General features: G+C 42.0%; 1 protein-coding gene across 4 annotated transcripts in view; it reads right to left on the bottom strand.

The window, feature by feature from the left end:
• Window positions 1-561: 561 nt before the first annotated feature.
• ADGRF1 (adhesion G protein-coupled receptor F1) overlaps window positions 562-14,189 on the bottom strand; it is a 57,671-nt gene continuing 44,043 nt past the window's right edge. For 2 of the 4 annotated variants that reach the window (XM_037013743.2, XM_037013746.2), the window contains exons 20-21: window positions 11,241-11,307; window positions 9,641-10,009 (exon numbers count right to left, since the gene is read on the bottom strand). In XM_037013743.2, the coding sequence (XP_036869638.2) occupies window positions 9,936-10,009; window positions 11,241-11,307 (141 nt within the window). In that variant the 3' untranslated portion in view covers window positions 9,641-9,935. Of the gene's footprint in view, window positions 800-9,640; window positions 10,010-11,240; window positions 11,308-14,189 lie in introns of those variants that run through there. The other 2 variants (XM_037013745.2, XM_037013744.2) reach the window with 2 other exon arrangements.

The raw sequence follows: 14,189 nt of genomic DNA, 5'->3' as shown, positions 1-14,189 counted from the left end.
TCTAAGGGGGACTCCAGAGCCTGCTGATGGTAATCTCTAGCCCCCCATCTTGATGATTCCCAAATGTGAGTGTGCACCTGAGTCCTCCGGAGGCCTTGTTAAAACGTTAAGCCCCTGGGTCCCACTCCAGAGTTTCTGATCTAGGAGGTCTGTCCAAAGATTAGTATTTCTAACAAGTTCCAGGTCACGTGGGTGCTGCTGGTCACAGATGCACTTGGAGAATCACCGCTCTAAAGAGAAAGCAGGGCGCTTCCTGCCGTGGCAGATTTTAAAACATAATTGTCAACATAAATTCTGCAAATGATTCCAGGAATACGACTTCTTTTTATTACTTTTTGAAATTGATGGAGATTTCCCATAATCCGGTAAAAGGGAAGACAAGTGGGGCTGGTCACCCACCCAGCCTACTTTAGCAAAACAAAGTCACATTATCACCAGCACTGGGCAAAGATTTCACATCACAGAGACTTTCCCTTGGCGGTGCGCGGTGGCATGTTGTCACTGAATTCACAACTGCCTCGTCTGGGCACGGCTGGAGGAGACGAGCTCTAATAACCCGGAAACCTTATCCACAAAAACTATGTGTCCTTTGGGAGTGCATCGCACTGGGGCGCTTCTCTGCTCTGGTTTCCAGCAACAGGTCCCAGTTCCAAAGGGGTGTTGCCTCCCATCTGGTTGGCATAAATGTAGCTCTTGGAAATGCTTTATCTATGATTCCTACCCAGCAAGATAAGGTCTTGCCAAAACCACTTGGACTGGTCCTCTTTGGTGATAAATTTCTCTTCTCCCAGGGTGTTACCTAGGAAGAGACAAGAGAGTCAGAGCCGGAACTGGAAGGGATCTCTGAGCTTATCTATGGAACTCAGACCTGCGGCTCTGCAAGGGAAACTGAAGCACAGAGAAAGGACGGAGGCCAGCTGGAAGCCAGCGCCTGCCAGGATTCTGTCCCAGAGAAAACCCTCTACATCAGTCCCAAAGGAGGCCATCAAGGAAATGTAACCAGGCACAACTGGTTAGGGTCAAGGCAGGTGAAGCATAAACAAGTCCTGGGAGGATTTGTCTTTACTGGTGAACGACTGGACTTTTCCTCCATCACCGGCTGTTTCAGTTCTTTTCCCAAGTTCCAGTCCTTGCCCCTACCTTGCCCAGGTGATCAGGAGAATCTGGAGTGAAGTATCTGGAACAGTTAACTTCATGGCATGGGTTAGGAATGGAATTCTTTTCAAAGACAGCCTCCGGGTCCAACATTTATCCTAAAGGGATAAACCCTGATTCATAAAGCTTCAGGCATCATGGCTGCCTGTCAGGAGTGAGGTGGAGCGGAGCTCTGGGAGCGAGTTCCCCTCCCACTGCTCATTCTCACCCTGGGCCGGTTACCCAAGCTCTGAGCCCCGACTTCCTTGACTACCAAAGGGGGGAATAATGCACAGCATGCTGTGTGCTCTGAGTTTCAGGGGAGAGAAGCTATGCTGAGTCTCACACAAAAGCTACGATCATGAAGTCTATATCACGTCTGTTCCCTCTCCCACTCTGTCCTTTGAACACTCAGTGCGCTTAGGCTGGCCCTAGAGTAAGGTGAGGGCTGGGGAGCAAACTGCAAGCAGCCCAGATCTTCCCTGATGACACTTGGACAACCAAGTAGCCGGTTTTAGGTTTGTTTGTTGTCTCCTCCACCCCAAAGGCCTTGGGTACCAAATGGAATCTGTAAAGAATTTGAGAAACTCTGTCTTGGAAGGGTGGCTTTTATCTGCCAAGACTGTATAAAATATACCAGACTATTTGCTCCCCAAGTAAGAGATGAATCTAAAAAGCCAAGAATATTCCCAATTTATTTTGTACCACATGCTTGAATTAACTCTGTATTTGTCAAAGGTAATCAAGGTACATCCTGTTGATGTAGCCCAAATTTACATAAAACATTGGTTTTCTAACAGGTGAAAATCCTCCGCCAACTGTGGCTAGTTCCTGCCTTGCTTGGAAGCACCTTCACAGCTCCCCAGTACCCTTGGGCATTCACGCAGGAAATACAAGTATTGTTTGCCCTCCCTAAACAGAGCTATGTTCTTAGCTCCCTAATCTCTTTGACCATACAAAACACAGCAGGAACACTGTAACGTGTTCCTAATTAGAGCAGCTGGATTAAAACGCCTTTCATACCCCAAATTCCAGAGTGGATCCCAGGTGTAAGCTTTGAGCAATTTGTCCAGGATTTATTTCTTGGTCAAAGTCTGCCCCCTGCAGTATGATAAAGGTACATACAGCACAGCTCTGCTGCCTTCTTAACAGAAGGCAGATTGTCTTTTCATTTAAGAATCATTCTGTAGGACAAATGATTTCACTCATTTGTGGAGTATAATAACAAAGCAAAACTGAAGGAACAAAACAGCAGCAGACTCACAGACTCCAAGAAGGGACTAGTGGTTACCAAAGGGAAGGAGTTGGGGAGGTGGGTAGGGAGGGAGAGAGGGAGGGAGAAGGGGATTAAGGGGCATTATGATTAGCACACATAATGAAGGAGGGTCATGGGGAAGGCAGTATATATGGCACAGAGAAGACAGGTGGTGACTCTACAGCATCTTACCTTGCAGGACAGTGACAGCAGTGGAGTGTGTCGGAGGGTACTTGATAATATGGGTGAATGTTGTAACCACAATGTTGCTCCTACGAAACCTTCATAAAATTGTGTATCAATGATAACTTAATAAAAAAAAAGTTAAAAATAAAAGAACTATTCTGTAGGAAAGAGATTTGGGACTTTCCCAGAAATTTGCATCAGTCTGAGAAACATTCCAGGTACTACAGAATGACTATCCCTCACCCCCTTCGTTTGTTCTGGAAGCATCAGAAAAACTTGGAGAAACTTAGTCTTTCTAAAACAGCTAGTTACAAATCAGAAAGAGCTTATCCACTATAAGGACAGGCAAAGCCTAAACATGATTCCATTCGACGTATTCAGTGTGAAAGTTTCTTACAGTGGGATTGCTTACTCTGAGTGCCAAGTTTGCTCTCACATCAGTGACCTTCATGTTTTAAACTGGAATGGGCCTATTGTTACCTTCCTTGACTCTCAGCCATATTTAACCCAGTTGCTATCCTCGAAATCCTTCTTGAAATGCTTTTTTTCTTAGCTCCTGGGCCATCACATTGTCCTGGTCCCTTCTACTACATAGGCTGCTCCTTTTCATGTCCCTTACCTTGTCCTCCTCCCCTGCCCACCTCTAGAGGATGGGGTGCCCAGGCTCAATGCCTGGACCTCCTCACTTCTTTCCCCACACCCAACAGGTGATCTCACCTGTTCTCATGGTTTAAGCAACATCTCTAGGCTGATGACCCTAGGAATGTATCTCTAACCCAGATCTTCCCTTGGCCAATAGATTAAGATACCCAGTGGCCTATTCGACACCTCAGTCTGGAGGTCTCAGGCATTTCAAAGAGCTGAAGCAGCAGAACACCAGTGCCACATAGGGTTGGAGAGCAGTGTGGCCTCTGAGTCCAAGCAAATGCATAAAGGGGACTTCCAGCTTTAGGATATCCCATAATCTTTCCAATTTATACACATATATATATATATACATACATTTATACATTAAATATAACCACAGTTGCATGGATATGGTTTCAAGAGTCAAATAACTCTATAATTCCCTGCTTCTCAGAGACAATCTCAACTGGTTTAGTTCATTCTTCTGGTATTTATTTTCATTTTTCTAAATAATGATTATCATGCTTCTTGGTTTCTCAGTTTTACTGATTTCCAAAAACAAAAAAATGAAGATTTATAGTTCTGTTGCCATCCACCAAACTATACCTCCTGTTCTCTACCTCCCCAATATGCTTCTGTTATTCTTTTGGTTATAGCCAAGTCAGTTTACATTATTGGCGCTTTGTATATGATATTCATAGCTGAGCTCGGTGGTATGTTGTTCTTCCTTTTCTATGCATTTTGTTTCTTTAAGATGCAACCACTTTTTTTCACTTGCTTGGATTTCTGTGTTCTTATCAATATTCATCCCACCCCACCCCCAGGTATGTAAATCTCTTCTAAATAATATTCTATCACATTAGGTGTCCTATCATTTCCATTTTCTTGAGGAATCTCCCCATAGGTCCAGCCTGAACTGGCCCCACAGCTGTGGTCTGGGTAGCAAGGTTCCCATTGTTCTCTCTTCCATTGAATCTTTTATTTTGGGGGGTCCCAAGTCATCTTTTTTGGGGGTTTATTTTCACATTTAGTGCAGTCCATTCCCCAACAGCTTTTGGGAAAGGAAGCATTACAGGAAAATTTGGCAAAAATTTCTATGTCTGAAGATACCTTTATTCTTCCTCACACTTAATTGCTTCTGGGTTGCAATCATTTCTTCTCGATATTTTGAAGGCCTTCTCCACTGCTATCCAGATTACAGCATTGCTGTGAAGAGTTCTGATAATGTTCTGATGTTGACCCTTTATATAAAACCTATTTTTTCTTTCGGAAAACTTTTGGATTTTTTTTTTTTTAATTCAGTGACCTTAACTTTCACCATGACAAAGGCTTAGGACCTTATAAACAATAAACATATATTTCTCATAGTTCTGAAATCTGGGAGTCCAAGATCAGGGTGCCAGTGCAGCTGGGTTCTGGTGAGGATGTCTTTGGGGATGCAGACTGCTGACTTCTCACTGTGTCCTCACGTGGTGAAAAGGGCTAGAGAACTCTGTGGGATCTCTTTTATAAAAGCACTAATCCCATTCATGAGGAATCCACTTTCATAACCTAAGTGCTTCCCAAAGGCCCATCACCTACTACTATCGTGTTGGTGTTATGTATTAACATATGAATATGGGGGCATACAAACATTCAGATCATAACTGTGGGTCTATTTTCATCTATTATCCCCATGAGTGTGGCCAGGACCAATGACTTACTCCTTAGAATATGGCAAAAGTTATGGTATGTCACTCCTCTGATTACCTTACCATATACAAGACTGTCTTAAAAGCAGACAAGAGTAAAAGGCTCTTCTTGCAAGCCTAATGACATAAGTGGCTGTCTTGGAGAATTGCAGGCAAGTATAGGTGGCCTCTAGGTGTCAGAGTAGCCTCGAGCCAGTAGTCAGCAAATATCTAAGTTTCTTATTCCTGCAACTGCAAGGAAATGAGTGCTGCCAACAACCTGAATGAGTTGGAGGTAGATGGAGATTCTTACCCATTCAAGCCTCCAGATGAAAATGCAGCCCAGCCCACACCTTGATTTCAGTCTTGTGAGACCCTGCATAGAAGATTCATAAGCTGTGCCTGGATTCCTGACCCAGGCGAACTGAGGTAACAAATGTGGGTTGTTTTAAGCCACTAAGTCTGTGACTATCTTTTTTACACAGGGATAGAAACGATTACAGTGTCTTTCTCTTTTGTTGATTCTTTTATTGTTTTCAGTAGCATTTTGGAAGGGTGCAGGTAATCAGTGGGTTAGACAAACATGGCATATGGCCTGTGATCAAACACACTTTTTAAAAAATCTTTCATCATCCTTTTAAAATGCACTCAGTGGGAAGAGCCTTTTCTTCCCACCAGATATATTCCAGATATTACTCCAACATGCTCAGGTAATAGCAGAATTTTGGTGACTTTAAGTAGCAAACACGCTGTCAGTTTGGTAAAAAAGATGTCTAGTCTCGTGTAATATTAAAAACTCCAATAATTTAGCATTCCATTTTTCTTCTCCCCAACTGAGTCCTGCTATGGGTTGACTCTCACACTGGGTCAGCTGCCTTTGCTGGGTGACATTTTTGCTCAGCTTTTGTTACTCTCCTTCCACACTGGGCACTGAACTCCCTTCCCCCAAATCCAGGGAAAAGAAGCTTGTCTTATGAGATGAAGTCACCTTCATAGGGTGTCAAGGCTCTCTGTATAATGAGGGAGGGTGCATTCAAGAACTCTTCAGAAATTCCTGACCTCTCTCACCTGCAATCCCTTTAACCAATGCAAATTCATCTATGTTACAAGTGGTCACTTGTGACTCCTTCCTCATCCCCTAATCGAGCCTCATGTCCAGCTTCTTGCTGCTGGGACCCCTCCACCACTTTGGGTGGCCCTCAGACAGTGCCCAAAATAGCCCCATATTGTGTCCCTCCCTCCTGTTTTTCTTACCATCATTGGTGAGAAACACACACATATATATATCCTTTGCCCTGACGAATTCTAGGCGTGCAGACAGGTCTCAGTACACTACCCCAGCTGTGGCCTCAGTTCCAAGCAATCAGACCCTAGTCAGCCACGTGTCCTAATTGCTGTGGTCCAATAGAAGGCTGAGAAGCCTTCTCTCATCAGGTTTGAGGTCAAGGGGCAAGCATCTCTCCCTCTCTCCTCTTTGTGGGTAGATGGAATCAGGAGGATCATGGAGCAGCTTTCTCCAAGGAATTCTTCTGACAAAATTCTCTTTTGACTTGAATATCTTTGTGGAGTATGGAGCCATCTACTTGGTCTATAGTCTCTTCCTTTGTACTTATCACTTCGGTATTTCATGTGTGCCACAGCTTGGACCATATGGAACATTGCATTTTGACTTGCTGTATACATGTCAATTTAATCCACCATCATTAACTAGAAGTTCCCCTTGCTTTCTTTATTTGCATATTATGAAGGTTGTTCATGTCAGGAGGCTAACAGATACCCTTAAGTCTCTCTCAAAACAGCCCATTCAGAAATCTGTTTTATGTCCTACTTGAACATGTCCACTGAATGTTCAGTGTTTCCATGGAACTGCGTTCATACACTGTCTTACGTAGGACATGCTGTGGCAGAAAGCCTGGTCTGAGCATCGAATTGTTGGCACAGAATTTATATGCTCTACTGCCTTCCTCTATCCATGACTCCTATATGGGCATCTTGAAAATGCATCCATGTCTTTTCTCTCTTGTCAGTAGGGCAGTGATGAAAGTACATGGTTAGGGACTATCCAGCCTGGAGTTTGACCTTTCTGAGCTTACTCTTAACTAGGTGCTGCCATTCACATCTGACCTCTCTAGCTTGACAGGCAGATTGACTATGGATACACCCAGACAGTGTGAGGCAGAGACTGGGAAGAAGCTACCACTGTGATGTCATGAGCACTGGGAGCTTTAGAAACATATGGGATCATAACTCTTGGCATGAACATTGGTATTCCCATGATAGGTAGGCATGGGATTCGCCAAAGTGATCAACTATGGACATGTGAGAACCAGAATAAGAAAGGAAGTCCAGGGTGCATGGACCCAGCTAGGGTGGCTACAAATGACTGGATTATGGCCTAGAACACTGCAGGTGGCTCCATTAATAGTACAGAGTGTGAAAATGGCACCCGATTGAGTACACAGCCTGTGAGGTCATATGCAGTGGCCCTGGAAAACTGTGGCCACTATATCTGTGAGATTATTCTTCACCGTTCCCTTGGAGACTTCAAGAAATAAAGAACATAAAAAGACCCTAATTTCAATTCAACAGGCAAGTAAGAGCTCTAGCTACTTGTTAGGGACTGAATTGTGTCCCTTCAGAATTGTTATATTGAAGCCCCAACCTCTAATGGGACTGCATTTGGAAGTAAGGCTGCTAGGGAGGTAGTTAAGGCCAAATGAGGTGATAGTGCTGGGGCACCAACCTGATAGAACTAGTGCCCTGATAGGAAGAGGAAGAAATACCAAAGAGCTCTATCTGCATGCATACAGAAAAGGGGCCATGTGAGGACACAGAAGATGGCTGTCTACTATGAGATAGGAAGAGTGGCCTCACCAGAAAACAACTTTGATCTTGAGGGTACCTTGATCTGAGACTTCCTGCCTCCAGAACTGTGAGAATTTCTGTTGTTTAAATTGCCCGGTCTGTGGTATTCTGTTATGGCACCAAAAGTGGACATGACTTCATTTTATAATCATAGGCTGCTGAGATTTAAGACATCAGGTCTACATGTAAACTAGTGACTAGACGATGTCTGGGATCCCTCATAGCCCAAAGAGTCTATTCTAATTACAATTAAATAAACTACTATTCCTTCTATCTGATTATATAATCTTCTTTTTATTGTAATTCAGCATCTATAACTACTATTCTGGAACAGCCACTTACCATCCCTGTTGTGTTGTTTACTTTATTTAACCTCTCTGAGCTCTAGTCTTTGCAGCTGTAAAACAGGGTGATAATATTCCCTATCTCACAAGCTTATCATGAAGGTTAAATGAGGTAATATATTCAAAGCACTTAGAATAGTACCTGGTACATAGTGAGCACTTTATCAATGTTGTTTCTTCTTCTTTGACTTCTTATCATCATCACCATCATCACCACCATCACCATCATCACCACCATCACCACCATCACCACCATCACCACCATCATCACCATCACCACCATCACCACCATCACCACCATCATCACCATCACCACCATCACCATCATCACCACCATCATCACCATCATCACCATCACCACCATCACCACCATCACCACCATCATCACCATCACCACCATCACCATCACCGCCATCATCGCCATCATCACCATCATCACCATCACCATCACCACCATCACCACTATCACCGTCACCATCAAAATCACCATCACCAACATCATCATCGCCATGATCATCACCACCATAACCACCATCACCATCACCATCACCGCCATCACCGTCACCATCACCATCACCATCACCACCATCACCATCGCCATCACCGTCATCATCACCATAATCGCCATCATCACCACCATCACCATCACCATCACAATAATTGTTGAAGAAATCAACACTTGCTTTAAAAATGAGCAGTGCAGATTTCTAGGAGACTCTGGAACCAAAGACGAATCAAAGGTCTTGGTTCTTCCAAGCACTGCAGTCAGGATTGACACTCAGGGAAGCCAAAGGATGGAAATTTGGAAGGGAAATGCCACTTCACAGCATCTACTTCCGTGCTGCTCTGTATTTCATCCAACAGTGACATTAGCTGTCCATGAAAATTACTTCTAAAAGTACCTATAGTATATTATGAAAGAAAGCCTGGGTGTTTTAGGGTATCTCCTGAAGCTGACAACCAAACTTTCTCAATCTGCCTCTTACGCATGCAGAATTCTGGGAGTAATGGACCTCGTATTCACTCATAAAGCTTTCTTAGGATTGTAGGTAATTTCCAAGGCTGTTATGGGGCTGTGGAAATGGACTAGGAACTCAAATTCCTAAAAGTCCCTAATACACGAGTACTGGCTTCTTCGGCAAGCCACTTCATTTCTCGGAGCCTCCATTTCCTCATCTCTGTACCAGGTCTTCCTGGATACCTCCCTTCACTGGACTGGGGACCAGACAAAAGTGCTTAGTAAACTGAAAAATACTGCATTATATGCAGAATCGCATTTTTATACTTCTTGACTAATTATTACAAAGCTACTAAACTAAAATTCTCATTTTATTTCTGATGAACTTTTACAGTTAAGTGGCTAAACCTAAAAAGCAAAAATAATAAGCATAAAATCCAACTGGAAAATTATGGAGAGAAATGCCTTTTCTTTAGGAAACTTGCACTGATGACTTTTTTATAAGAAAGTGAAAATGGTCAGTCAATTTTATCTAAGCGCTATCTCATGGAGTTTTCTTGCTCCAGTTTAGATGATTGGAAATGCCATGTAAATAACTCTATTTTATGAAAAAGGAAACCATAGTTTATAGGCAGTGAAAAACTGGTACAATGGGCGTAATTTTCAACAAAATCTACTTCATGAAGCAATTCCTTTATATCTAGCCACTTGAAAATGAATCGTTCCATTTCATTGAAGATAAAGAAGGCAGTGATGAAGCCACAGAAAACTCCTCATTTTACAGCCAGACACTAAAACAGAAAATTCCATCTAATATTGAGCTAATTTCTTCACTGACATTCAGCTCTAATTGTCAAGTTGCTCCAAAAATTTCTCCTTGATCATGGTTCCCAGCATCATTCATTTGATAAAAACTGAGTTAGCATGATGTTGTTTGAGGACTCTCCAGTACGAGAAAGTGTGTAAGTGCCTACGACAGGAAAAAGAGGATAAGAATTATTGCGGCTATGTTGGAATCAAGCATGAGACCAAAACGAAAACAAGCCCGTGCAATTCCTTCCAAATCTGGACAGTTTTAGGAAGACAGCAGGGAAAGATACAGAATGTAATTGTCAATAGGCACAGCATTTCACTAAGGAACCTAGGAACTTGCATTTGTCAGGCACCTCTCATTTGAGAAGAGAACTACCACATCTCTTAGATATTACTATGAAAGGAGATTACATAGATCTGAGATCACGAATGTTATTGATGTAAGAAACTTTACTGACCTCTTAGTTTTTTGTTTTACTGGTGGGGAATAAACATGCAAAGAGATAAAGAAATTTGTGAAAAGACTGGTTGGTGACAGTGATAACAAGACCCAAGGCTTCTGAACGAGCACACAGAACATTTTGGGAGGGAAGTGGGAAGTGCCTTTTCAAGTTCAGACACTTGAACTTTATCTAGAATTCAAATAATTTTGAATGGAATCTAAAATGAGCTGCCCATTTCCTTACCTTGACAAGGATATTAACATAATTTAATGTGAAATGGGTCTCAGGCACTTAAGTATGACTTCAATTCACCTTACAATGCAGTATCTCTTCCACAACCCCCAAGCTCCACCCTTCTCCTCCAGGAATACTGCATCTCTTTGCAGGGCTTAAATACCAGTCTTCCAGTAGCTGAATTTTACTGACTTTAGCAATGGCCAATATATGAGCACAGGAAACATGCATATCACAGGCAGAGGCGACAGTGTTCTCTCACCTCTAACAGGTAGTGGCTCCTTCCTTTCCAGGAACACTTTAGGGAGGACAATATGTCCAATATCAGGGCACAAGCCCCAGGCCCCATGTCCACTGCTCAGAAGCTGGCACAAGAGTGATTGTCCAGTAAGGACACAATTGGTGTTAGTCTAGCCACCCTCCTTCACCCCACGGCCTTGATGATCAATGTCACAGACTTACATAATGTCTAACTGAGGAAATGGTGCTAATTCGTGATGAAATTAAAAGTGACCCTCACTGGTCTCCCTGAGCATCAGATAGCCGCAATGGTGTGTCCGCACTGAGCACCATCCAGATGAGCTCGGGGCACATGGCAGGCTGATACGCTCACAATTCTCACGTGAATTTTTTTGCCATTGAATTTTCTCACGCAATGTACTCGCATTCTTTCTTCCTACCTTTTACAGCCTCTGGTTTATTATAACTCACCTTTGTGTTGCAGTGGGTTGAAAGACTGTGCAAATTTGGTCTTGGCAGATCCCTCTGATGCATTCTGCTGCATAAAAGAAAAGCAAATCACCTGGACATTAATTCTTTTTGTGATGGTCTGTGTTCCCCGACTTCTTGATGTCATTAACAATCCTTTATTCCATTGGCCTCATGCACCATTGTTTTTTCAAGAAATTAAGAGTACTTGCTTCCTTAGTCTTCTGCTTTAATCTATTTCATAAGAACTTTTTCTAAGTGAATCATGTAGTCCTGTATTTTCTCACAACTTTTAAGAACAAACTAGAAAACAGCTTTCAGGAAGATGTCATCTTTTACATGTCCCTGCTTACATTCTTTTTTGGTTCACACAGTTATCACTAGAAGCGGGACCCATGGAGAAAAACAATACTTCTAGGAAAACTGGTCTCTGATAGACTTTTGCCTTATTCTCACTCATCTTAACCTTCAAATCTATTGTGAATAAACCTTTATTCACTGGAGCACAGACCACACAAAGTTCACGTATTTTAAAACTGAAATAAAATTTTTAAAATAAAGAAGATGCACTTATTGGGAAAGATAAAAGTGTTACGATACATTATATCCTTTTCCCACTCATTAACTGAAGTATTCACTAATTTTATACCTCAGATTGAGTGACATTGAGTGCCACACACTGTGTCAGGCACCAAGAATAAGGAATAGGTTGCATTTCCTATTACGGTCTAGGTCATGAGGAAGCTAAATCAAAACGGTAGAAATAGGATCTTGTCCTACGCAGTAGGTAGCCCAGTGGTAGTTTCCTAATTTTCACTGAAACATGGAAGTGGCCACATTGAACTCTAAAAAAAAATTATCACAGAGATGAGAATGAGAAATATCTGCAAGTTCCAAAGCAAAAGAATTAATTTTCTAGAATTGTAAACACATAATACTATAATACTATATATATATATATAGTATATATATAATATAATACTATAATACTATACTATAATATAGTATACTATACTATAATATAGTAAAATAGAATATAATATAGTATAATATAGCATACTATACTATAATATAGCATACTATACTATAATACTATAGTAATACTATAACACTATAATGCTATATATATATATAATATATATATAAAAAAACACATAATATTATAGCCCTGAAGAAAAATCCTAAAGTCATAATCTTTGCATTTAAAACTGCATCTTGCCCCATTTGGAGAGAAGAATTTAGATTATAGGGACTCAGGGACTCTACATGGTGTGGGAAAAAAACAGCATCTTCAGGCATGTAAGGTTATATGGGGTTAAGCTGTTGAATAACAGGACCTACATCATTGGAACTAAGAATAAAAAAATCTCTTCTTTGTGGAAGGGTAGTAGCTTATAGCAGCTCCCCAGAATCTGCCCCTTGGTGAAGAGTTACAGAGAACATGATAGGGGCAATGGAAGGGCCAAGAAGGGACCATGAGCTCTAATAGGAAGAAGGTTTTGAGAGAACCACACTGTGGGGCCACACAGTGTTACAGTGGCTTGAGGAATGGTCTTTGCTGAGAACATTGCATGTGGCTTCTTCTGTTCCCTTCAGTCAGGCTATTTACACTGCTCTTTTCAGGATCCCTACTTCACCATCCCTTTTGCCAACTCGTAGCGGACAGCCTCATCTCCTATTTCAAAAACATACATATATATGCAGGCCTGAATTTTGTACCCGTTGCTCTATCTGCGTCAGCTGGACACCTCCTTTGTCTAAGGAGAAGGCGAATCCCTCGTCCTCAGTCCAGCCACTCGATGCGTCTTGCAGGAATCCTCTTCCATCAGTCAGTCTCCCTCTCTCCTTTCTTTTCAGACTCTCTCTTTGCCAGCTTATCCCTTCCAACATATGCTCACATCAGGCAACTCAGCACCACCCTGTCACTCCTGATCCTGTGTCTGCATCTGGTCACCACCCTTGTTCCCCTCTCACTCATAAGCGAGTTTCTTGACTGGGGCTTTCACACTCACACTGAGTGTTCTGTCTTCTCATTGCTCCTCAACCACTGTGAACTTGGGGCCTGATTCCTTGTTCACCCTTCCTCGGAAAATTACAAATACCCCTGTCTTCTTCTGTCCAATGCACATTTATTTTAAAGCAAATGGGCCACCTAACCAGAAAACAAAATCCCATTATTGTCACCTGATTTGAAAACAAAATTGGAGAAGGGTTACAAACTCTCCCTGACCCCTGCCGCCTTCTGGAAGCGTCAAAACTTCACATTTAGAAACCAGGAGATCTTTACTTTTATTTTTGCTTTACGTGACTTTTGGGTGTTTTTCTCTCTGTGGTTTTCAAATGAGAAAAATTCTGACAGCCTGCATTGTAGGGTGGGGTGTGTCCTGTCTCGCTTTATTAACTAAATGAAGTCACATGGTAGGTTCCTCCTTTTCTTAAGAGTAGTGAATAATTCATTAGTTCCACATTTTCTGGTTCAAGGGATCTTAGTTCTTCAAGACATTAAGTCAAAATCACAGAATGTTAGAACTTCTGCTTTGAGTAACTACCCAACACTTCACTTTTAACAGTCAGAAAAACTGAAACCTAAAGGTTTCCTAAGATTACACAGTCAGCTGGCTGTTGAGTCAGAACTACAGGGCAGACCTGCTGCTCATGGGCCATTGCTTCCTAATCACAGCAGCACCCTTGGCGATGAAAGGCAGACCCAGGCACACTTTTTAATGTCAGAGTTTAATTTCCTATTTTTTTATTTCGAAAGGTAATATTGTCCCTTGTAAAAACCTCTAACCATCTATGTAGATTTCATACACCTAAGTCAGTTGACTATCAAATACAGAAACCTCTACTTTAGAACCCTTTCTGAAAGGGTTTTGTTTTGCAGAAAAACAGAAGTCTAGATTAACATCAAAAATACAAAATATGGATGTAAGTACTTTTGTTCCTAACTGT

Source organism: Manis javanica, chromosome 16 (genome assembly GCF_040802235.1).
Source record: "Manis javanica isolate MJ-LG chromosome 16, MJ_LKY, whole genome shotgun sequence".
In the NCBI taxonomy this organism is placed as follows: Eukaryota; Metazoa; Chordata; class Mammalia; order Pholidota; family Manidae; genus Manis; species Manis javanica.
The sequence above is the reverse complement of the archived record's forward strand: the minus strand, read 5'-3'. Positions and strand labels throughout refer to the sequence as shown.